Source organism: Oncorhynchus kisutch, linkage group LG2 (genome assembly GCF_002021735.2).
Source record: "Oncorhynchus kisutch isolate 150728-3 linkage group LG2, Okis_V2, whole genome shotgun sequence".
Lineage (NCBI taxonomy): Eukaryota > Metazoa > Chordata > Actinopteri > Salmoniformes > Salmonidae > Oncorhynchus > Oncorhynchus kisutch.
Genome location: NC_034175.2, coordinates 14,230,497 through 14,254,843, shown reverse-complemented (window position 1 = coordinate 14,254,843; position 24,347 = coordinate 14,230,497). Strand labels below are relative to the sequence as shown.

At 45.4% G+C, this 24,347-nt stretch overlaps 2 protein-coding genes across 8 annotated transcripts in view; one reads left to right on the top strand and one right to left on the bottom strand.

Moving 5' to 3' along the window:
- The first annotated feature begins 500 nt into the window (after positions 1-500).
- Positions 501-19,952, top strand: LOC109907785 (flotillin-1-like). 2 transcript variants are annotated; one of them, XM_031788249.1, is made up of 12 exons: positions 501-630; positions 1,437-1,498; positions 2,304-2,379; positions 2,704-2,794; positions 2,926-3,069; positions 13,153-13,272; positions 13,777-14,025; positions 14,260-14,441; positions 15,338-15,383; positions 16,625-16,762; positions 17,000-17,164; positions 17,252-19,952. In XM_031788249.1, exons 2-12 carry the CDS (start codon positions 1,456-1,458, stop codon positions 17,276-17,278), a joined length of 1,281 nt encoding a protein of 426 aa, XP_031644109.1. In that variant the 5' UTR covers positions 501-630; positions 1,437-1,455; the 3' UTR covers positions 17,279-19,952. The 2 variants fall into 2 exon arrangements, with proteins under 2 accessions (XP_031644109.1, XP_031644113.1); XM_031788253.1 differs by lacking the exon at positions 1,437-1,498 and having other exon boundaries at positions 518-630; positions 17,252-19,863.
- A 76-nt stretch (positions 19,953-20,028) lies between these two features.
- ddr1 (discoidin domain receptor tyrosine kinase 1) overlaps positions 20,029-24,347 on the bottom strand; it is an 84,633-nt gene continuing 80,314 nt past the window's right edge. For 3 of the 6 annotated variants that reach the window (XM_031788238.1, XM_031788228.1, XM_031788242.1), the window contains 2 exons: positions 23,188-23,337; positions 20,029-22,869 (listed from right to left, as the gene is read on the bottom strand). In XM_031788238.1, coding sequence (XP_031644098.1) covers positions 22,729-22,869; positions 23,188-23,337 — 291 coding nt within the window. In that variant the 3' untranslated portion in view covers positions 20,029-22,728. The remainder of the gene's footprint in view (positions 22,870-23,187; positions 23,338-24,347) is intronic. The other 3 variants (XM_031788234.1, XM_031788245.1, XM_031788231.1) reach the window with 1 other exon arrangement.

Here is a 24,347-nt window from a genome sequence, read left to right as displayed (position 1 = left end):
TTCTTGTGGGTTCATATTGAAAATTGATCAGGCTTTGGATACTTTTATGTGTGGTATGATTGCTAGTTAGCCTATTGCAGATCTTGACAAACGATCCACTTTCCAGTATTGTCACTATGAATGGTGGATAGAGGACAGGATAGACAGACGGGTAGACTACATTGACCTGTGGTAGTAAAAGTTAGCATGTCGAAAAGCGCAGTGGAAAAGGGAAGTACCAAAACACATTGACATAGGGGAGGTGCATGCAAGCAGATGAGGAAATGTGGCAAGGATAAAATAAATAATGCAAAAGAGCGAATGTAAACCATGGGAAAAATGCACTACCCTCCCCTGTGCCCAATAAAAAAACACAACCCTCCTCAAAGCAAAAAGGTAGACAACCCTCCCCCTATGTTGCCCCCCGCGCCCTTAACATTTCTCTAGGTATAGAATGTCTGCAGTTTGACCACCAGAGGGCGTTATTTCCACTATACTCCTAAGGGGGCGTGGTCAGAATTTGCACTCCATTACGTTACGTTAAGTAACATTTTGTTGCCAGTCGTCAAGTCACGTAAATCGGAGTATATGGAAACCATCTGGAGTGTACACGACGATTTAGGGAAACATATCTTTAGGGAGAATCGATTGGTAAGTTACAGTAGGCAAGATAACAAGTATTTGTTTCTTGTTTGTGGTTGTTATGGACCTAGCTAGCGTAAGGTAAACGTTTGATTTTCAGCCAGCAATCTTAAACTAGCAAATTTGTTTGAGACGCGGGCATAGAGTAGCAAGTTAGCTAGCTACGTACTTGACAGTGTGGTCAGAATTAGCTGTGAAGAGATAAATTTAATATTTGATGTGGTTCATGGGGAGTGATGTGAAGCCGTGAGACAGAATAGGGTGGGTCAGCATGGGTGACAGTACACGGCTATAGTAAATGCACTAACTAACGTTAGCTATCTGCTGTATTTAACGTTCACATTGTTGACGTAACTAGCTAGTTATGGTAACCAGAGACCGTAGAGAAACTCTCGCTGTGGTAACTATGTAGCTAGCTGTAACATATTGGCAGACGGTAACGGTAAGTATGATAATGTAACTTCCGGCATAAGCCATGGATTCACGAACGACACTGTTGGAGGATCCACATGGCTAATTTAACGTCCCATCAATCTGCTTAGGTCCCAGATGAGATGGAGCGCCCCTGTCCCATTCTGCCAAATAACGTTCTCTCTCAACTGTAGTCTGTTGTACGTCCACCCAGACTGTCTGTCACTTTTTCACAAGTTGATTGCCCTACTTTTTCTCAGCACAAGTACTAACCACAAAAGTAACTATTTGGAATTGGGACTAGCAGCAAAAGACTAGTAACCTTACTACCCCAGGGATTCTTGAAAGATTAAGCCAACCAAGTGGAAACTGTCTAATGACGTTGACAATCTTAACCAAAACAGCTCTTAGGTCCAAATCAAGATGTTCTACACATGTGGACCCAATGAAGCCATGGTGGTGTCTGGTAAGATGCTTTGTTTTATGTGTTAATATTTAATAACATAATCTTATATGGCACTATACAGAACCCTCCAAAAAAAACAGGTTGGGTAATCTACCCAGCCTTACCCCCATCGCCCTACATGGCCCAATATTATTATGACCCTTCTTGAAACTATAATAGGCCTATGTTGTTTACTGTATGTGATTGTTTACAGTACAAGTAACAGTAAAACGTCATGCAGGGCCAAGTGACATGTGACTCACTTTAGCCTATCATCAAGTGTCATGTGATACCATTTAGCAACTCTGGGCCACTTTCAGTTGTCAAACTTTGCTGATAGAAAAGTCATTAATAGAGCCAACGTGATTCCTTGATCTATGTGTCGGAGAGGCATGTTTGTTCTATATTACATATTTCTATCTGAATGTTACAAAACATTGTGTCCTGCTGAACGTACCCCGGATGTCACAGTGTGTAGTAAACCAGGACAGGAATCTCTAATCGGGTTCAGCTCAAACAGTACAGTACTTTGTTAACTTTTTACAATACCAGCTGTCACTAGGCTAGCTCCTCACTTACATTGTATTGTATGGAATGTGGTGTTGCAATATAGTCCTATATGTAGGCAAATTAATATATGTCATAGACTCAGTGTGTACATGACATCTTAATTGTGTGTACTACTGTGTTGACCGAGAGTATAGCCTAATGTAAACTCATCTCTCATATTTTCAAATAACCCACTCCTTTTTAGTATATACTAAGGCAATTGTTTTCCCTTTTCTCTGTCAGTCTGATTGCTCTCTCTTCTTCACTTCTCCTCCAGGCTTTGGTCGTTCCCCTCCTCTAATGATCGCTGGAGGAAGAGTGTTTGTCCTCCCCTATATTCAACAGATCCAGAGGTGGCTATCTCTCCCTCCCCTTCTTCTTTCAGTTATCCATCTGTTCATCTATCCAGGTTTCATTCAGGGATTCTATTAATGTATAGAGAAAAAGGCCCCATAGTCCCCGTGTATTCTCTACTTTTACTGTAATGTTAGTAGTTAAATGAGCCTATATGAATACCAGGCTACTATTTTAAGCTTATAATGCAACACAATCTATCTGTCACCTGTAGTTGTGGTTATTCTCTCTGTCTGACTCACTTTCTTCTCCATCCCTCTCACTATCCCCTCTATTCTCACTGTACTTTCCCTCTTTGAACCACTTCTCTCTGTCTCTGTTAGGATCACTCTGAACACCCTGACTCTGAATGTGAAGAGTGATAAGGTGTACACCCGTCATGGAGTGCCCATCTCTGTCACTGGCATCGCCCAAGTATGGACTTAGAAGTCAACACCCCACCCAGTGTACATGTGAAAGTAGCCATGTATTCTGATTGGATAGGTACATTTGACCTCACATTTGTCCTATGTGATCTTTGACCTCTAACCCCTGACCTCTGGCAGGTGAAGATCCAGGGTCAGAACAAGGAGATGCTGGCCACGGCCTGTCAGATGTTCATGGGGAAGTCTGAGGCTGAGGTCTCCAACATCGCCCTGGAAACACTGGAGGGGCACCAGAGGGCCATCATCGCCCATCTGACTGTTGAGGTTGGCTACACACCGCACCATGTCCTGATAAAGGGCATGTGTTGCCTCTGGTGTTCTTTTCTCTTCCATAAGGAGTGCCTTGGTCTTTTGAATTGCTCAATGTCTCGCTGACTTCAACCTACAAGCCATAGCTTGTTTTTCTCATCGTTGGCTTTTCTCATAACTTACCAAAAGGCTAGCAAACCTGCCTGGCAACTTAGAGCATTAATGGATTATAGTTATTATAACATATGTAATAGTAACATGCTTCCTTTCATTCCCCTGGTCTGTCATTTACTTCCTGTGTATCTCTGGCTGATCTCCTCTGTGTGCTACTGGTGTCACCACCTCCCCACATAGATACAGAAATACTAGAAGTGACAAAGCCCCTCAGAACAGGCCAATTTGACAGGAACACTCATGGGTACACTCGTTATGGCTGGTCGACCCTTATCAATCAAATTTATTTATAAAGCCCTTTTTACATCAGCTGATGTCACAAAGTGCTGTACAGAAACTCACCCTAAAACCTCAAACAGCAAGCAATGTTTATGTAGAAGCACGGTGGCTAGGACAAACTCCCTAGAAATGCCGGAACCTATGAAGAAACCTAAAGAGGAATCCGGCTCTGAGGGGGGGGCAGTCCTCTTCTGGCTGTGCTGGGTGGAGATTATAACAGAACGTGGCCAAGATGTTCAAACTTTCATAGATGACCAGCAGAGTCAAATCATAATAATCACAGTGGTTGTAGACAGTGTCACAGGTTAGCACCTCAGGAGTAAATGTCAGTTGGCTTTTCATAGCCGATCATTCAGAGTTAGAGACAGCAGGTGCGGTAGAGAGAGGGTCCAAAACAGCACAAGAAGGATATCTTCAACCACCAACCTACTAGCCTGAAGCGAGGCCGGGTATAGCCTACAATGATCTCCACAAACCTGAGGGGGGCGTCAACCCGGACAGGAAGATCACGTCAGTGACTCAACCCACTCAAGTGACGCACCCCTCCTAGGGACAGCATGGAAGAGCACCAGTAAGCCAGTGACTCAGCCCCCGTAATAGGGTTAGAGGCAGAGAATCCCAGTGGAAAGAGGGGAACCGGCCAGGCAATGGCGGTTCGTTGCTCCAGTGCCTTTCCGTTCACCTTCACACCCCTGGGCCAGGCTACACTTAGTCATAGGACCTACCGAAGAGCTGAGTCTTCAAAAAAGACTTAAAGGTCGAGACCGAGTCTGTGTCTCTCACATGGATAGGCAGACCATTCCATAAAAAATTAGCTTTATAGGAGAAAGCCCTGCCTCCAGCTGTTTGCTTAGAAATTCTAGGTACAGTAAGGAGGCCTGCGTCTTGTGACCGTAGCGTACATGTAGGTATGTACAGCAGGACCAAATCAGAAATATAGGTAGGAGCAAGCCTATGCAATTTTTTATTTATTTTTATTTATTTCACCTTTATTTAACCAGGTAGGCAAGTTGAGAACAAGTTCTCATTTACAATTGCGACCTGGCCAAGATAAAGCAAAGCAGTTTGACACATACAACGACACAGAGTTACACATGGAGTAAAACAAACATACAGTCAATAATACAGTATAAACAAGTCTATATATGATGTGAGCAAATTATGTGAGATAAGGGAGGTAAAGGCAAAAAAAAGGCCATGGTGGCCAAGTAAATACAATATAGCAAGTAAAACACTGGAAATGTAGATTTGCAGTGGAAGAATGTGCAAAGTAGAAATAAAAATAATGGGATGCAAAGGAGCAAAATAAATAAATACAGTAGGGAAAGAGGCAGTTGTTTGGGCTAAATTATAGGTGGGCTATGTACAGGTGCAATCTGTGAGCTGCTCTGACAGTTGGTGCTTAAAGCTAGTGAGGGAGATAAGTGTTTCCAGTTTCAGAGATTTTTGTAGTTCGTTCCAGTCATTGGCAGCAGAGAACTGGAAGGAGAGGCGGCCAAAGAAAGAATTGGTTTTGGGGGTGACCAGAGAGATATACCTGCTGGAGCGTGTGCTACAGGTGGGTGATGCTATGGTGACCAGCGAGCTGAGATAAGGGGGGACTTTACCTAGCAGGGTCTTGTAGATGACCTGGAGCTAGTGGGTTTGGCGACGAGTATGAAGCGAGGGCCAGCCAACGAGAGCGTACAGGTCGCAATGGTGGGTAGTGTACGGATTGCACTGTGATAGACTGCATCCAATTTGTTGAGTAGGGTATTGGAGGCTATTTTGTAAATTACATCGCCGAAGTCGAGGATTGGTAGGATGGTCAGTTTTACGAGGGTATGTTTGGCAGAATGAGTGAAGGATGCTTTGTTGCGAAATAGGAAGCCAATTCTAGATTTAACTTTGGATTGGAGATGTTTGATATGGGTCTGGAAGGAGAGTTTACAGTCTAACCAGACACCTAGGTATTTGTAGTTGTCCACGTATTGTAAGTCCGAGCCGTCCAGAGTAGGGATGTTGGACAGGCGGGCAGGTGCAGGCAGCGATCGGTTGAAGAGCATGCATTTAGTTTTACTTGTATTTATGAGCAATTGGAGGCCACGGAAGGAGAGTTGTATGGCATTAAAGCTTGCCTGGAGGGTTGTTAACACAGTGTCCAAAGAAGGGCCAGAAGTATACAGAATGGTGTCGTAGAGGTGCATCAGAGACTCACCAGCAGCAAGAGCGACATCATTGATGTATACAGAGAAGAGAGTTGGTCCAAGAGTTGAACCCTGTGGCACCCCATAGAGACTGCCAGAGGTCCGGACAGCAGACCCTCCGATTTGACACACTGAACTCTATCAGAGAAGTAGTTGGTGATCCAGGCGAGGCAATCATTTGAGAAACCAAGGCTGTCGAGTCTGCCGATGAGGATGTGGTGATTGACAGAGTCGAAAGCCTTGGCCAGATCAATGAATACGGCTGCACAGTAATGTTTCTTATCGATGGCAGTTAAGATATCGTTTAGGACGTTGACCGTGGCTGAGGGTGCACCCATGACCAGCTCTGAAACCAGATTGCATAGCAGAGAAGGTATGGTGAGATTCGAAATGGTCGGTAATCTGTTTGTTCACTTGGCTTTCGAAGACCTTAGAAATGCTTTGCAATGCAATGCTTTGTAGGTTAGCAGTAAAACCTTGAAATCAGCCCTAGCCTTAACAGGAAGCCAGTGTAGAGTGGCTAGCACTGGAGTAATATGATAACATTTTGGGGTTTTAGTCAAGATTCTAGCAGCCGTGTTTAGCAGTTAAAGTTACTAAAGTTATTTAGTGCTTTAGCCGGATATTAGAGCATTGCAGTAGTCTAATCTAGAAATGACAAAGCATGGATACATTTTTCTGCATCATTTTTGGACAGAAAGTTTCTGATTTTTGCGATGTTACGAAGACAGAAAAAAATCTGTCCTTGCAATGTTCTTGATATGTTCATCGAAAGAGATCAGGGTCCAGAGTAACGCCGAGGTCCTTCAGTTTTATTTGAGACGACTGTACAACCATCAAGATTAATGGTCAGATCCAACAGAAAATACCTTTTGTCTCTTGGGACCTAGAACTAGCATCTCTGTTTCGTCCGAGTTTAAAAGTAAAACATTTGCCGCCATCCACTTCCTTATGTCTGAAACACAGGCTTTCAGGGAAGGCAATTTTGGGGCTTCACCATGTTTCATCGAAATGTACAGCTGTGCATCGTCCGCATAGCAGTGAAAGTTAACATTATGTTTCCGATTGATTTAGTGGTCCCTAAACGGAACACCGAAATGTACAGTTGATTTGTCAGAAGACAAACCATCCACAGAAACAAACATATCTTTCCGACAGATAAGATCTGAACCAGGCCAGAACTTGTCCGTGTAGACAAATTTGGGTTCCCAGTCTCTCCAAAATAATGTGGTGATTGATGGTATCAAAAGCAGCACTAAGGTCTAGGAGGACAGATGCAGAGCCTTGGTCTGACGCCATTTAAAGGTAATTTACCACCGTCACAAGTGCAGTCTCAGTGCTATGATGGGGTCTAAAACCAGACTGAAGCTTTTGAGAGGAATGGGAGATTCGATATAGGCCAATACTTTTTGATATTTTTTGGGTCAAGGTTTGGCTTTTTCAAGAGGCTTTATTACTGCCACTTTTAGTGAGTTTGGTACACATCCGGTGGATAGAGAGCCTGTTATTATGTTCAACATAGGAGGGCCAAGCACAGGAAGCAGCTCTTTCAGTAGTTTAGCTGGTATGGTCCAGTATGCAGCTTGAAGGTTTAGAGGCCAAGACTATTTTCATCCATGTGTTGAGATATAGTATTTAAAAAAACGTGCTTTTCTCCGTTGATCCTAGGTCCTGGCAGAGTTGTGCAGACTCAGAACAACTGAGCTTTGGAGAAATACGCAGATTTAAAGAGGAGTCCGTAATTTGCTTTCTAATGTATCATGATCTTTTCATCAAAGAAGTTCATGATTTTATCACTGCTGAAGTGAAAGCCATCCTCTCTTGGGGAATGCTGCTTTTTAGTTAGCTTTGCGACAGTATCAAAAAGAAATGTTGGATTGTTCTTCTTCTCCTCAATGAAGTTGGAAAAATAGGATGATCGAGCATCAGTGAGGGCTCTTCGATACTGCACGGTACTGTCTTTCCATGCCAGTCGAAAGATTTGGTGTAGCGCCGTTTCCGTTCCAATTTTCTGGAAGCTTGCTTCAGGGCTCGGGTATTTTCTGTATACCAGGGAGCTAGTTTCTTATGACCCATTTTGTTCGTTTTTAGGGGTGCGACTGCATCTAGGGTGTTAGGCAAGGTTACATTTAGTTCCTCACTTTGGTGGTTAACTGATTTTGTACTCTGACGTCCTTGGGTAGGTGGAGGGAGTCTGGAAGGACATCTAAGAATCTCTGGGTTGTCTGAGACTATAGCATGGCTTTTGATGATCCTTGGTTCGTGTCTGAGTAGATTATTTATTGCGATTGCAAATGTAATAAAATGCTGGTCCGATAGTCCCGGATTATGAGGAAAAACATTAAGATTCACAATATTTATTCCAACATTTTATTTGTCACATACACATGGTTAGCAGATGTTAATGCGAGTGTAGCGAAATGCTTGTGCTTCTAGTTCCGGCAATGCAGTAATAACCAACAAGTAATCTAGCTAACAATTCCAAAACTACTACCTTATAGACACAAGTGTAAGGGGATAAAGAATATGTACATAAAGATATATGAATGAGTGATGGTACAGAGCGGCATAGGCAAGATACAGTAGATGGTATTGAGTGCAGTATATACATATGAGATGAGTATGTAAACAAAGTGGCATAGTTAAAGTGGCTAGTGATACATGTATTACATAAAGATGCAGTAGATGATATAGAGTACAGCATATACGTAGACATATGAGATTAATAATGTAGGATATGTAAACATTATATAAGGTAGCATTGTTTAAAGTGGCTAGTGATATATTTTACATCATTTTACATCCATTCCCATTATTAAAGTGGCTGGAGTTGAGTCAGTGTGTTGGCAGCAGCCACTCAATGTTAGTGGTGGCTGTTTAACAGTCTGATGGCCATGAGATAGAAGCTGTTTTTCAGTCTCTCGGTCCCAGCTTTGATGCACCTGTACTGACCTCGCCTTCTGGATGATCGCGGGGTGAACAGGCAGTGGCTTGGGTGGTTGTTGTCCTTGATGATCTTTATGGCCTTCCTGTGACATCGGGTGGTGTAGGTGTCCTGGAGGGCAGGTAGTTTGCCCCCGGTGATGCGTTGTGCAGACCTCACTACCCTCTGGAGAGCCTTACGGTTGTGGGCGGAGCAGTTGCCGTACCAGGCGGTGATACAGCCCGACAGGATGCTTTCGATTGTGTATCTGTAGAAGTTTGTGAGTGCTTTTGGTAACAAGCCGAATTTCTTCAGCCTCCTGAGGTTGAAGAGGCACTGCTGCGCCGCCTTCACGATGCTGTCTGTGTGGGTGGACCAATTCAGTTTGTCTGTGATGTGTACGCCGAGGAACTTGACTTACTACCCTCTCCACTACTGTTCCATCGATGTGGATAGGGGGGTGTTCCCTCTGCTGTTTCCTGAAGTCCACAATCATCTCCTTAGTTTTGTTGACGTTGAGTGTGAGGTTATTTTCCTGACACCACACTCGAGGGCCCTCACCTCCTCCCTGTAGGCCGTCTCGTCGTTGTTGGTAATCAAGCCTACCACTGTTGTGTCGTCCGCAAACTTGATGATTTAGTTGGAGGCGTGCGTGGCCACGCAGTCGTGGGTGAACAGGGAGTACAGGAGAGGGCTCAGAACGCACCCTTGTGGGGCCCCAGTGTTGAGGATCAGCGGGGTGGTAATGTTGTTGCCTACCCTCACCACCTGGGGGCGGCCCGTCAGGAAGTCCAGTAAACAGTTGCACAGGGCGGGGTCGAGACCCAGGGTCTCGAGCTTGATGACGAGCTTGGAGGGCACTATGGTGTTGAATGCCTGGGAACAGGAACAATGGTGGCCCTCTTGAAGCATGTGGGAACAGCAGACTGGGATAGGGATTGATTGAATATGTCCGTAAACACACCAGCCAGCTGGTCTGCGCATGCTCTGAGGGCGCGGCTGGGGATGCCGTCTGGGCCTGCAGCCTTGCGAGGGTTGACACGTTTAAATGTTTTCCTCACGTCGGCTGCGGTGAAGGAGAGTCCGCATGTTTTAGTTGCGGGCCGTGTCAGTGGCACTGTATTGTCCTCAAAGCGGGCAAAAAAGTTATTTAGTCTGCCTGGGAGCAAGACAGCCTGGTCCGTGATGGGGCTGGTTTTCTTTTTATAATCCGTGATTGACTGTAGACCCTGCCACATACCTCTTGTGTCTGAGCCGTTGAATTGAGATTCTACTTTGTCTCTATACTGACGCTTAGCTTGTTTGATTGCCTTGCGGAGGGAATAGCTACACTGTTTGTATTCGGTCATGTTTCCGGTCACCTTGCCCTGATTAAAAGCAGTGGTTCGGGCTTTCAGTTTCACGCGAATGCTGCCATCAATCCACGGTTTCTGGTTTGGGAATGTTTTAATCATTGCTATGGGAACGACATCTTCAACGCACGTTCTAATGAACTCGCTCACCGAATCAGCGTATTCGTCAATGTTGTTGTCTGACGCAATACGAAACATATCCCAGTCCACGTGATGGAAGCAGTCTTGGAGTGTGGAATCAGATTGGTCGGACCAGCGTTGAACAGACCTCAGCGCGGGAGCTTCTTGTTTTAGTTTCTGTCTGTAGGCAGGGATCAACAAAATGGAGTCGTGGTCAGCTTTTCCAAAAGGAGGGCGGGGCAGGGCCTTATATGCGTCGCGGAAGTTAGAATAGCAGTGATCCAAGGTTTTTCCAGCCCTGGTTGCGCAATCGATATGCTGATAAAATTTAGGGAGTCTTGTTTTCAGATTAGCCTTGTTAAAATCCCCAGCTACAATGAATGCAGCCTCCGGATAAATGGATTCCAGTTTGCAAACAGTCAAATAAAGTTCGTTCAGAGCCATCGATGTGTCTGCTTGGGGGGGAATATATACGGCTGTGATTATAATCGAAGAGAATTCCCTTGGTAGATAATGCGGTCAACATTTGATTGTGAGGAATTCTAAATCAGGTGAACAGAAGGACTTGAGTACCTGTATGTTGTTATGATCACACCACGTCACGTTAACCATGAAGCATACGCCCCCGCCCCTCTTCTTACCAGAAACATGTTTGTTTCTGTCTGCGCGATGCGTGGAGAAACCAGTTGGCTGCACCGACTCCGATAGCGTCTCTCCAGTGAGCCATGTTTCCGTGAAGCAAAGAACGTTACAGTCTCTGATGTCCCTCTGGAATGCTACCCTTGCTCGGATTTCATCAACCTTGTTGTCAATAGACTGGACATTGGCGAGAAGAATGCTAGGGAGTGGTGCACGATGTGCCCGTCTCCGGAGTCTGACCAGAAGACCGCTCCGTTTCCCCCTTTTACGAAGTCGTGTTTTGGGGTCGCCGGCTGGGATCCATTCCGTTGTCCTGGGTGAAAGGCAGAACACAGGATCTGCTTCGCGAAAGTCATATTCTTGGTCCTACTGATGGTGAGTTGACGCTGCTCTTATGTTCAGTAGTTCTTCTCGACTGTATAATGAAACCTAAGATGACCTGGGGTACCAATGTAAGAAATAACACGTAAAAAAACAAAAAACTGCATAGTTTCCTAGGAACGCGAAGCGAGGCGGCCATCTCTGTTGGCCCCGGAAGTAAAACTAGGTCCAGAGTATGACTGTGGCAGTGAGTAGGTCCGGAGACATGTTGGACAAAACCCACTGAGTCAATGATGGCTCCGAAAGCCTTTTGGAGTGGGTCTGTGGACTTTTCCATGTGAGTATTCAAGTCACCAAAAAGGTGAATATTATCTGCCATGACTACAAGGTCTGATAGGAATTCAGGGAACTCGGTGAGGAGCGCTATATATGGCCCAGGAGTCCTGTAAACAGTAGCTATAAAAAGTGATTGAGTAGGCTGCATAGATTCCACGACTAGAAGATGAAAACAGTATTTTTTTGTTGTAAATTTAAATTTGCTATCATAAATGTTAGCAACACCTCCACGCCAATGCGTGGGGGATATGGTCACTAGTGTAACCAGGAGGAGAGGTCTCATTTGACACAGTAAATTCATCAGGCTTAAGCCATGTTTCAGTCAGGCTAATCACATCAAGATTATGATCAGTGATTCGTTCATTGACTATAACTGCCTTTTGAAGTGAGGGATCAAACATTAAGGAGCCCTATTTTGAGATGTGAGAAATCACAATCTCTTTCAATAATGGCAGGAATGGAGGAGGTCTTTATTCCAGTGAGATTGCTAAGGCGAACACCACCATGTTTAGTTTTGCCCAACCAAGATCGAGGCACAGACATGGTCTCAATGAGGTTAGCTGAGCTAACTACACTGACTGTGCTAGTGGCAGACTCCACTAAGCTGGCAGGCTGCACCCTATCTCATTGTGGAGCTAGACGAGTTAGAGCCCTGTCTATGTTCATAAATATGATGAGAGCACCCCTCCAGCTAGGATGGAGTCTGTCACTACTCAGCAGGCCAGGCTTGGTCCTGTTTGTGGGTGAGTCCCAGAAAGAGGGCCAATTATCTACAAATTCTATCTTTTGGGAGGGGCAGAAAACAGTTTTCAACCAGCGATTGAGTTGTGAGAGACTGCTTGGTGGCCTCTGACTGTTTCATCGTAACATCATTGGTGCCGACGTGGATAACAATATTCCTATACTATCTACACTCGCCAGTTTTAGCTTTAGCCAGCATCATCTTCAGATTAGCCTTAACGTCGGTAGCCCTGCCCCCTGGTAAACAGTGTATGATCGCTGGATGATTTGTTTTAAGTCTAATACTGCAGGTAATGGAGTCGGCAATGACTAGGGTGTTCAATTTGTCAGAGCTAATGGTGGGAGGCTTCAGCCTCTCAGACCCCGCAACGGGTGGAGAGAAGACTCGGACCGACTCGTTGCTAAATGGGGAGAACCGGTTGAAAGTTTCTGTCTGCTGAATGAGCGACACTGGTTGAGCATTCCTACAGCATTTCCTTCCAGAAGCCATGAGAAAGTTGTCCGGCTGCGGGGACTGTGCGAAGGGATTTATATCCTACTATCTGTACCCACTGGTGGCACAGACGCTGTTTCATCATTTCCTACACTTAAATGACCCTTGCTTAACGATTGCGTCTGAAGCTGAGCTTGCAGCACAGCTGTCCTCGCCGTAAGGCGATCGTTCTCTTGTATATTATGAGTACAGTGACTGCAATTAGAAGGTTTAATGTTACTTCTTAGCTTCGGCTGGTGGAGGTCGTGTAGAACCATGTCCAGATAAAGGGTCCGGGGTGAAAAAGTTGAATGAAAAAAGTTGTGCGAGGGGGAAAAATAATAAAAACCGTAACGTTGGCAGGTAGCAAAGAAACATTAGCAACAAACTGCACAGCAGCACGTAAACAACCCACTTGTCCTTTGTGGCTCAGTTAGTAGAGCATGGCGCTTGCAACGCCAGGGTTCATGGGTTAGATCCCCGTTGGGGCCACCAATACAAAAATGTATAAAAGTGTCTTCTAAATGGTATTATTATATTATCCTTCCCCTGTAGGAGATCTACCAGGACCGTAAGAAGTTTTCTGAGCAGGTGTTCAAGGTGGCCTCCTCTGACCTGGTCAACATGGGCATCGGCGTGGTCAGCTACACGCTCAAAGACGTTCACGACGACCAGGTTTGTTCGCTCTGACAAATATACAGCGACGTTACGGTATGAAGGTCACACAAGGATTATTACAGAAAACAGTCTGAAATTTAGATATTAGCACAGATTTGGTAAAAATGTAAATGCCTTTTTGAAAGTCGGTGTTCGAGAATGCAAGACAAATTGCTGCACAAAAATACTTGTTTACTGTTCTGTTTATGTTCATAACCAGTTTATAATAGCAATAAGTCTCAAAGGTGTGTGATATATGGCCAATATATCATGATAAAGGGTTGTTCTTTGACACGATGCGAAGCGGACTGCCTGGACACAGGCCTTAGCCGTGGTATATTACACAAACCCCTGAGGTGCCTTATTGGTATTATAAACTGGTTATGAACATAAATAGAATAGTAAGTATTTTTGTGGTATATTGCCTGATATACGCACAGCTGAAATGCTGTTTCAGCCAATCAGCATGCTGGACCCAAACTACCATGTTTCTAATAATAATAATAACACTGTCTCTGTCAGGACTACCTCACCTCTCTGGGTAAAGCTAGGACAGCTCAGGTGCAGAAGGATGCCAGGATCGGAGAGGCTCAGTACAAACGAGACGCGGTGATCCGTGAGGCCCAGGCCATGCAGGAGAAGGTGTCGGCCCAGTATCTGAATGAGATCGAGATGGCCAAAGCCCAGAGAGACTACGAGCTGAAGAAGGCCTCCTACGACTACGAGGTCAACACCAAGAAGGCAGAGTCTGAGATGGCCTATCAGCTGCAGGTATCCTGCCACCAAACTCTGGGCCGTGCAATGATCCTCTCACTCAGAAGCTCAATATAGCCGAGGCAGTGTGTCATGTTCTAATAATGGAAAATATTCCCGTTTATTTACACAGGGCAGAATCCTAACTTGAGACATGTGCATGATCCTCAAATTCCCTCCACTGCCATCACTTTTGATGTGAAGTGTCTGAGTGTTGTTTTGTAAATCCGTTGTGGTATTGGGGTTATGTAGGTGGCGAAGACGAAGCAGCGGATTGAGGAGGAGACGATGCAGGTGAAGGTGGTGGAGAGGTCTCAGCAGATCATGCTGCAGGAGCAGGAGATCACCCGCAAGGAGATGGAGCTGGAGGCCACGGTGAAGAAGCCTGCTGAGGCAGAGAGATACCGTCTGGAGAGACTGGCTGAGGCAGAACGGTATGTTACATTACCCAGGGCCTCGTTGAGCCAGTTTTCACGTGAAAGTTGTCAGTTATAAAAACTAAATTTGAGGTGAGAATGTACTTCTCCTCCTGCAGACTCTGGACCATGTGTACACAACGTTTCTAGTGTTGCATTGCTAAAAGGCTAAAATAACATTGTGCAAATGAAGAATTTATGAGGACACTCTTATTGATAGCCAAAAACAAGTAGCTAAATATAATAATAAGATGGAAATCATTTGCTGTTATTTTTTTCGTTCTAAAATAATGATCATTGCAGAATAAATTCCTCATTTTCTGGCCATATTCATATTTCTGAAGTAGCCATAGAACGAATGACCATGCACATCTCTCATTTAATTGAACCTATTAGATAGGCTATTATAATCATTTAAAAATTGCTCTAGCTAGCCTATGCATCCAACAGGGAGCGCAGTTTATAACAGACAGTTGATATGAGAGTCTGTGGTTGATGTTTTACATTGAAGTTTGTAGGCTATAGCTGTTAGTAACCAAACTGTAGTTGTCCTTTTTTCCCAGTTACACCATGTTTCAGAATTCATGGGCAGTGCAGCATATTTATGTTTGGGGAAAAAGTGACTGCAAAACATTGCAAACGATCTATTTACAGGTCCACAACCATTTGCATTTGTTTCTGTTCACCATTGCTACCAGTTCACCATTGCTATTCCTTTGAGACACTTTAAATGTCTAATTACAATACCTTTTAAAGTAAACAGCAAATAAAGGCACCATAAAAGGGGAATGATGGGAGTATGTCAGAACTGTGGGTATGTTCTGTTCTGTAGTCGTCAGTAGTCCTGGACAGTGAGTCCTGTTAAAGGGCCAACATTTGTTCAGCTCAACTCAAACTGTCTCTCTCTTTCACAGGGCACAGCTCATCATGGAGGCTGAGGCAGAGGCAGAGGCCATCAGAGTGAGTTCAGCAGCGCCTCCCTTCTCTCTTCTCTATCATGTCCCTCCACTCTTCTGTCACTCCTGTTGTCTCTTCACCCCCAGTACAATAGCTGTCTGATATGCCTCCTGTCTTAGCTCCCCCCGACAGCCTGTCCCTTCCACCCTTTCATCCACTTGTTCTCACTCTCTGTATCTCCCCCTGCCTCCCCTCTCTCCATAGTGTTCTCTGTTCCTCTTTCCATCTCTATTCTAAATTTCCTGTCTCCTCCTTCGGAGACATCGCTCACTTCCCTTAATATAACCTTACTTTAGGATAAGTTCTCTCTCTTCCTGTTTCATATATTATACACATCCTTATTAAACCATCCATTTCCCATTTGGATATATTTTTCATAAAACAACGTGGTTCAGAAGTTTATTATGTACACCACCTTGTTCATGAAAATGGTTCTCTCCTACAGACAATGAGTCACGCTGCCTGCTATATAAAGCGGACAGACTGGCATCCAGTTTCTGTTAAATTGAACGTTAGAATGGGCAAAACGAGTGACCTAAGCAACTTTGAGCGTGGCGTGATCGTCGGTGCCAGGCGCGCCGGTTCCAGTACCTCAAACAGCTGGGGTTTACCGAGTCTCTGGGGTTTACCGAGAATGGTGCGACAAACACAAAACATCTAGTCAGCGGCAGTCTTGTGGGTGAAAACAGCTCGTTGATAAGAGAGAGGTTGGAGGAGAACATCAAGGATCGTGCTAAGAGGTGGGCCACAAACAGGCAAATGGCGGCGCAGAACGGCATCTCGAAAGGCACAACTCGACAGTCCTTGTCACGGATGGGCTATTGCAGCAGACGACCACACCGGGTTCCACTCCTATCAGCTCCAGTGGGCACGCGATCACCAACACTCGACAATTGAGTGGAAAAACATTGCCTGGCTTGACGAATCCCGGTTCCTGTTGCGTCATGCTGGTGGCAGTCAGGATTTGGTGTCCGCAGCATGACTCCATGGCCCCATCCAGCCTGGTGTTAATGGTACAGACTGGTGGTGTAATGGTTTGGGGAATGTTTTCCTGCCACACGAGTAGGTCCCTTGAAACCAATTGAGCAACGTTTCCATGCACAAAGAATTCAGGCTGTTCTGGACCCTACCTGGTACTAGATGGGTGTACCTAATAAACTGGCAACTGAGTGTGTTCTTATTTATTCTTTCATATATGCAACCTTTGTTTATTTGAACTAATGTGTTCTCTGTCCTGTCTGTAGATGAGGGGCGATGCTGAGGCGTTTGCTCTGGAGGCTAAAGGTCGTGCCGAGGCAGAGCAGATGGCTAAGAAGGCTGAGGCCTTTAAACAGTACGGGGAGGGGGCCATGGTGGACATGCTGCTGGAGAAACTACCACTGGTCAGTCACACTGGGAGTAGGACTGGGAGGGTGCATGGATAGGGAGAAGGATTTATGGGAAAGTGATTCAGTAGATATGGAGAGTTTAAGCGGATGGATGGAGAGATTGGATGGATGGTCAGATTCAGTGGATATGAGGATAGATGGATGACAGATGGACATGTAGTGTACTGTTACTGCAGTCCTGTCTGCTGCTGTTCTCTTCCTGAAGCTGCCATCACTCCTCCTGTCCTCTAGATAGCAGAGGAGATCAGCAGACCCCTCTCCATGGCCCAGAAGGTTACCATGGTTTCCAGCGGCGGGGGTGAGGTGGGCGCTGCCAAACTGACCGGAGAGGTTCTGGACATCATGACCAGACTACCAGCTGCTGTGGAGAAACTCACTGGAATCAACATCTCACAGGTGTGTGTGAGGAAGAGAGAGGAAAATAGTATTTGTGTGTACATATTTGTCGACAAACACTGACATTCTCTCCCCTTCTTTCCACAGGTTGGGCTGTCCACCCGAATGGGCTGAGAATGGAGCCTAGTTATTGAGACAGTCTGCACCGTCAGACCAGGAACTCCATACTGCCTCCTTGTGCCTATAATTATTATTATTACCTAGTGTAGTCTGTCTGCATGTCTGTCTGCATGCCTGTCTCCTTAGGGCATGTCTGTCTGCATGCCTGTCTCCTTAGGGCATGTCTGTCTGCATGCCTGTCTCCTTAGGGCATGTCTGTCTGCATGCCTGTCTCCTTAGGGCATGTCTGTCTGCATGCCTGTCTCCTTAGGGCATGTCTGTCTGCATGCCTGTCTCCTTAGGGCATGTCTGTCTGCATGCCTGTCTCCTTAGGGCATGTCTGTCTCCTTAGGGCATGCCTGTCTCCTTAGGGCATGTCTGTCTCCTTAGGGCATGTCTGTCTCCTTAGGGCATGTCTGTCTCCTTAGGGCATGTCTGTCTCCTTAGGGCATGTCTCAACACTCTTAATCGACCTCCCCTCTTGCTTCCTGGTCCTTTTTGGCACTGATCTGAAAACAGAGGATGGTTCCAAGCTGTATGTTGTAAGCCTACTGGGGGAGTGTGTCTCCTGGTCATTCATAACTGTTAGTTCAGCTTGGATGAAGCAAAGAAAAGCACTTTGGACTAGCATGACACAGCCTTCGTCGTTCTGGTAGTAACCCCGCCTCCTCCACCATTCTGTACTCTTTCCTCTGTCCGCTATTCAGTCTGTTTTAATCACTGCTTCAAGCCTGCCTCTGTCTCCCTCTATTACAGGTTTGGGTCCATATAAACTTTTCAACTGTCATAGTTGTAATTCATAGAATGTTATTTCATTGGGATGTGGTTGAGTTTGAGAAATGATGTAGGAAATAATCGTGTCAGTATGAGGTCATCCATGTCATTGTTGGGTTTGTCAGCTGATTGTTTTGTCAACATTTGCAGTTCTAGAAGGTTCTCAGCATCGGAAGCTTGCTTAGTTGCTATCAATTGCTTTGCAAATGAAGAAATGCAATTTACTTTCACTGGGAAGAAATGAAGATATGTCCACAATCAGAATTTAGATAATGGTAGTCATGTTATTTATACATAACTTCTGCATGCCTTACAGCATTCCAGTACCTCTGTCTACCACCTTATGGACAAAGTAGTTTTCCACTATGTGCTCCCCTGACAGTAGACCCTAGATCAGTCTATCTACTCATATCTCTAAGATGACACTCTAGAATGGCCATTGCCTTGTTTTAGAGTCTAATTAATCATATCAGTACAAGCCATATTACAATAGAAGCCAAGTTACATGCAGATTATGCTGTTTTTTTTAAGTCTGTTTTACGATTTGTGGGCTTTTTGCCATGACTCTAAACCTCTTCTGTGTTGGTACAATACTGGCATGGACACAATCAGTGGAGTACCGACTCTGATGGTATCTAATTACCAAAGCAATAAACAAGGAACTACAGATTCTGTTACTATACTGTTGTTTATCCAACAGACAGATTGTCATGTACACCATTATGGCTTAGTTCCAGTGTGTTTCTAAACCCTAGACTTATTAGACAGACAGGCCTTCGATCAGAGCTTCTACTGTGCTATAACTGTATAAAGGTGGAGATTTTCTGTGAAGTGATTGGAAGGAAGCGGGAGGGAGCAGACTGGGGTTTTCCTGCTGAAGGCTAACCTCAGAGGTCTCTGTCAGTCATGTGGTGTCTGGATGTGTTGTTTGAGGTGAAGGTATGTGTGTAGAAGAGGGGAATGGGTGCCAGTCTGTTTCTGCTCTCTTTTCAAATCCTTATAGAATTGCCATGCCAAACATGTTTCCCTTGACAATGGAACAGGCAAAAACACAAACAGACCTGGGACCAGGCTACAGACACTAAAGTAGTGGACTTCCATTAAGTTGTATGGTCCAATTGGGTATACAGGGACCTTCTATAGATTGGAGTAGACAATATACATTTTTAATTAGGAGCTATCCTTTCATATTGTAATATCATTAGAATGGTGTATTTTTGTTGTGCTGGTCACATCCCTGTTTGATCCTTTTGTAGTACAGGGTTGTTGTAGTTGTTAGGGACTTGTTCTATACCATAGAAATATAATCCTTCTAATTCTATACCGCTGCTCAGGATTCTAGAAGCTACTTCTCTCTACCGGATTGAATACTACCCCAAAGCTTACATGCGATCTGGCTGTCTATGCATTTTGTTACCAAGTGCCTGACTAAGTTGAAAGATTCCCATTTTTCTCTCAACCTCAAGGCTAAACTATCACACCAGGTTAAACATGAACAATCTAGAGGCATGCCTCTATGTCCTAAAGATATTAATGAAAGCCAATTTCGTCAAACCAATTCTACTGCTTTCACTTATGTACACACCTGTATATTACATCAGTCAATGATTTGTGACTAACCTTTTTCTGTACTGTAGCTGCACTTAGTTAAATGTGATTTCTGTGTTTATTTCCATCTATACTTTGTTGACTTGCCAAAATAATCCTGGCCTCATGTGTAGTGTAAATTTAGTATGCAAGTGCACTAAGTTATGAATATTATAAATATTTGGAATGAAATTATTGTAACAACAAACACAAACTCTGATTTCCTAACGTAAACCCTTTGTTGTTGTGTGTGTGTGTTAATGACAAGTAGAACATTCTTCCTTGCTTTATTTGGAAAGATTAACTTTATTAAAACTACAAAAATAGACGACACGATGAATTACAATGGCACCAAGGTAAGGTAGCAAGCTTTCTACAGAGGAACAAAAAGAAGAGACCCCAACTGTAACAAAGAAATTCCATATATTAGTCAACAAAATAAAAATTCTGTCCTTAAAATATGTACACATCAGGTTCAGCTTCAAAGACAAAGGATGACATCACTGACAACAAGGAGATTCTAAGTAGTATACAGGAAATATATACACTGTAGCCCAACTAAACCCATATTTGTATATCGAAAAAGGTCAATCGAGACACTTACTGTATTCATATGGCATCACCATTCACACTCATTCAATCAGTAAACAAGGATTATTTGATCATCTTGATTAAGCCTGACACATTATGCAGAACTACACTCAGTAAGGCAGAGTAATGTAGATGAAAGGTGAAAGGTTACTGACAAACTAAAAGGCTTTGTATACAGTTGTTAGTGCTCCTCTTCTCATGAGTGTTAGGTTCTTTGATTGGGATGTTTTAACCATCAGCTCTGTTGGGTATCTATGTAACACTGGCAGAAAGCATTTGGTGGACTCTGCCTTTCCTCATAATGCAGACAGAGGTTTTCCAAAGCTGAATTTTCCTCCTTGAGAACATTGAGGCAGTTCTATTTGAACAACAATCCACTGATATGAATAAATGATCATCTTGAAGTAGATAAATCACAAGACACTGACCTGTTTTTATGTTTAGAACTACATCTATTTTGACCAGCAATGCCATGTTGGACTGCTATCGGTACTAACACCAAGGGGATACAGACTGTCTGTACGCTCCAACATCCAGACTAGCATACTAACCTGATACTCGTATAGTAACATGATACATACCAGTGTTGTGGGAGCTACTCTGAAAGTGTTAATTAGTTGTTAAACTACAAGTACTGTAACTACACCCCAAGACTGGCCACGACTCTAGTATTCTAGTGCAGGCATTGGGGCGTGCGGCCAGAAACCGCCTTTAAAGTGCAGCTGGTAGTGTATTGGACATATACATGAACCTCCTTTCTGCATCTGGGTCACCGAGTCAGACCCAGCTCCGCTATCCATCGCTGGTAGAAAATCACATCGCTCACCTCACTTACACATGAAAATGGTCATTTACATAGATCAGCCCCCACTACCCTCTAGTCGTCAATCCATCTGTCCATCTGTGTTATGCTGTTCCATCAGCTAGTAACCAATCACAACTGTCAGTTTCACATGTGATGTCAGCACAGGCATTGCTGTGTGTGTTGCTGTGGGCTGTACTATTCCAGCTCTCATCAGGAAGGATGTCTCTCTTCTGTAAGTTCAAATCTCATAGTCTGTAGCCGTTCACAGTGCACCTCCCCTACTGTACCTGTTCTCTCATGAGGTGAGGCTCAAGTCACATGACACCAGTCAGTTCTCTCTGGCTCCGGAAGTCCAAAGGGTTCTAGTTTGGAGGTCTGGTAGAGTAACAACCATATCTCTATGGTAACAACCACACACTTCCTGTCCTGGAAAGAGTCCTCGAGTCCAGATCAGTTCACACCCTCTATAACTCCATAGTTACAGCTCAGAGTGGATCAGTTGTGAGAGATATGAGTGAGACTGCAGAATGAAAGGCTTCTGGATTGGTGAGATACTGAGTTGGGTGGAGTGGGAAGCAGAAAGTGGAAGACTATAGTCACAATGCCAGCCAAGTCTGGGCTGAGGAGCTGACTGACTGACTGGCTGGCAGCATTGTCTAATGCCTGGTGTTACAGACTGCTGGTGGAACAGCTGTTGCTGTGTCTGCTACTGGCCTGTGTATGAGATACCATCATTCTGCTTGCCAGACTAACGGGTAGGCCAGAGGAATATAATGCAATATTCAGCCACACTCGTCTGGTTCCATGAGACTAGAGACAACCTTAGACTGGGGTCTGGGAGGGAGGGTTTGGAGCTGGGAAGAACTGGGTTATATACTGAAAACTAGTGAAACCTAATGGGACATATTCGTTTTATATATACTACTAAGATCGCAAACCTTGTGTGCAATTTCATCTCTGAAAAATGTGTGCAATACTGTTTTGAGATGGAGAAATGTTGACAGTATGAGAATATATATAGACCTTCACCAGTAACCCTAGCACATGATTTATACAAATACCAAAAACATTAGCAGGTCAAGTAATAAAATATCTATATAGGACAATGTGTTATTAAGTTTATCCCAACATGTTAATATGCTATTAAACTATGAGTGTCAGAGTATTAAAGTCTGACATGGATACATAATCAGATTGGTATTGTTTATATTCCTTGATAAACATTAATCAGCGTAACACATTCATTTTAGCTTCATCTACATTACCAAGCATTGTCACATCGCCTCCCCATACGTCTTACAGCTTCCCTGTGTTCGCTAGCAGACCATTGACAGACCATCGGTGGTCCTGGAAGCACTATGCAGAATCAGACACCAACCCACCACCGCACCATCCATTGTGTTGTGTTACATTCAAGATGTTCTAGAGACTACGCAGGGGGGGGGGGGGGTAAAGGGCTGTGGGTTGGGGTCGGTCTTGTGGGAGTGAAAACCGAACCAGCGGTGTCTCAGCCCCATCCGCCCATCATAGAGAGATACAAAATATACAAGCAGGCACCCGTCCCTCTACTGCACACCTCTCCCTCTACACCTCCACCACTTCTACACACATCCCTCGCTCAAAGCACTCATCTCTACGATGAATGAAGGTTGGAGGAGCTGTCTCTCATCCCCCTCTCTCCATCTCACTCTTCCATTCCTCTCTCTCTCTACACCATGTTCATGGCATCCTCTGTGAGGAAGGAGTGAATGTGGGCAAATGATGGGCGGAGCTTGCAGTCCCGGTTCCAGCAGCTCAGCATGAGGTCATAGAGACCCTGAGGACACACATCTGGCCTGCTCAGATACACCTGGGGGGTGGGGAGGGAGGGAGGGAAGGGGGGGGGGGGGAGAAAGAGAGATGGGGAGGCAAAGACAGAGGAGGGATGGGGGAGAAAGATAGAAAGGGGAAGGTGGAGGGGGGAGAAAGATAGAAAGGGGAAGGTGGAGAAAGATAGAAAGGGGAAGGTGGAGGGGGGAGAAAGATAGAAAGGTGGAGGGGGGAGAAAGATAGAAAGGGGAAGGTGGAGGGGGGAGAGAAAAGGGAGGAGGGAGAGATGAGGGTTAAACATTCCATCTACTTAAATGTACTGCTACTGTACTGTATGAGCCTGTGTATAAGTGTGTACCTGTCTTCCGTGGTCCCTGAAGAACTCTCCGGCGTTGTCTATGACCTGTTCATCAGTCAGGTTGGAGTAGGGTTGCTCCTGACACACACTCAGCATCTCCCACAGAGTCACACCAAACGCCCACACGTCACTGGCTGTGGTGAACTTCCCCTGCAGAGACACACACTACCTGTTAGTTACTGGTTAGTTACTTATTTACCACAACTAACTTACTACTTGTCCCACCATTTTGTTTTCTTTCTTTTGTAATGTCCTCATATCTTCCCTCTTGTTTTCTTTATGCCTCTCTCCTTCCTCGCCCCTCTCTCACCTTCCTCGCCCCTCTCTCTCCTTCCTCGCCCCCCTCTCTCCTTCCTCGCCCCCCTCTCTCCTTCCTCGCCCCTCTCTCCTTCCTCGCCCCTCTCTCTCCTTCCTCGCCCCTCTCTCTCCTTCCTCGCCCCTCTCTCTCCTTCCTCGCCCCGCTCTCTCCTTCCTCGCCCCTCTCTCTCCTTCCTCGCCCCTCTCTCTCCTTCCTCGCCCCTCTCTCTACCTGTGTGTCCTCTCACCATCAGTATACACTCCCAGGCCATCCATCGTATAGGCAGCACGGCCCGCCCCTCTCTCTCCTTCCTCGCCCCCCCCCCCTCTCCTTCCTCGCCCCTCTCTCTCCTTCCTCGCCCCTCTCTCTCCTTCCTCGCCCCTCTCTCCTTCCTCGCCCCTCTCTCTCCCTGTGTGTCCTCTCACCATCAGTATACACTCCCAGGCCATCCATCGTATAGGCAGCACGGCCCGCCCCTCTCTCTCCTTCCTCGCCCCTCTCTCTCCTTCCTCGCCCCTCTCTCTCCTTCCTCGCCCCTCTCTCTCCTTCCTCGCCCCTCTCTCTCCTTCCTCGTCCCCCTCTCTCCTTCCTCGCCCCTCTCTCTCCTTCCTCGCCCCTCTCTCTTCTTCCTCGCCCCTCTCTCCTTCCTCGCCCCTCTCTCTCCTTCCTCGCCCCTCTCTCTCCTTCCTCGCCCCTCTCTCTCCTTCCTCGCCCCCCTCTCTCCTTCCTCGCCCCTCTCTCTCCTTCCTCGCCCCTCTCTCTCCTTCCTCGCCCCTCTCTCTCCTTCCTCGCCCCTCTCTCTCCTTCCTCGCCCCTCTCTCTCCTTCCTCGCCCCTCTCTCTCCCTGTGTGTCCTCTCACCA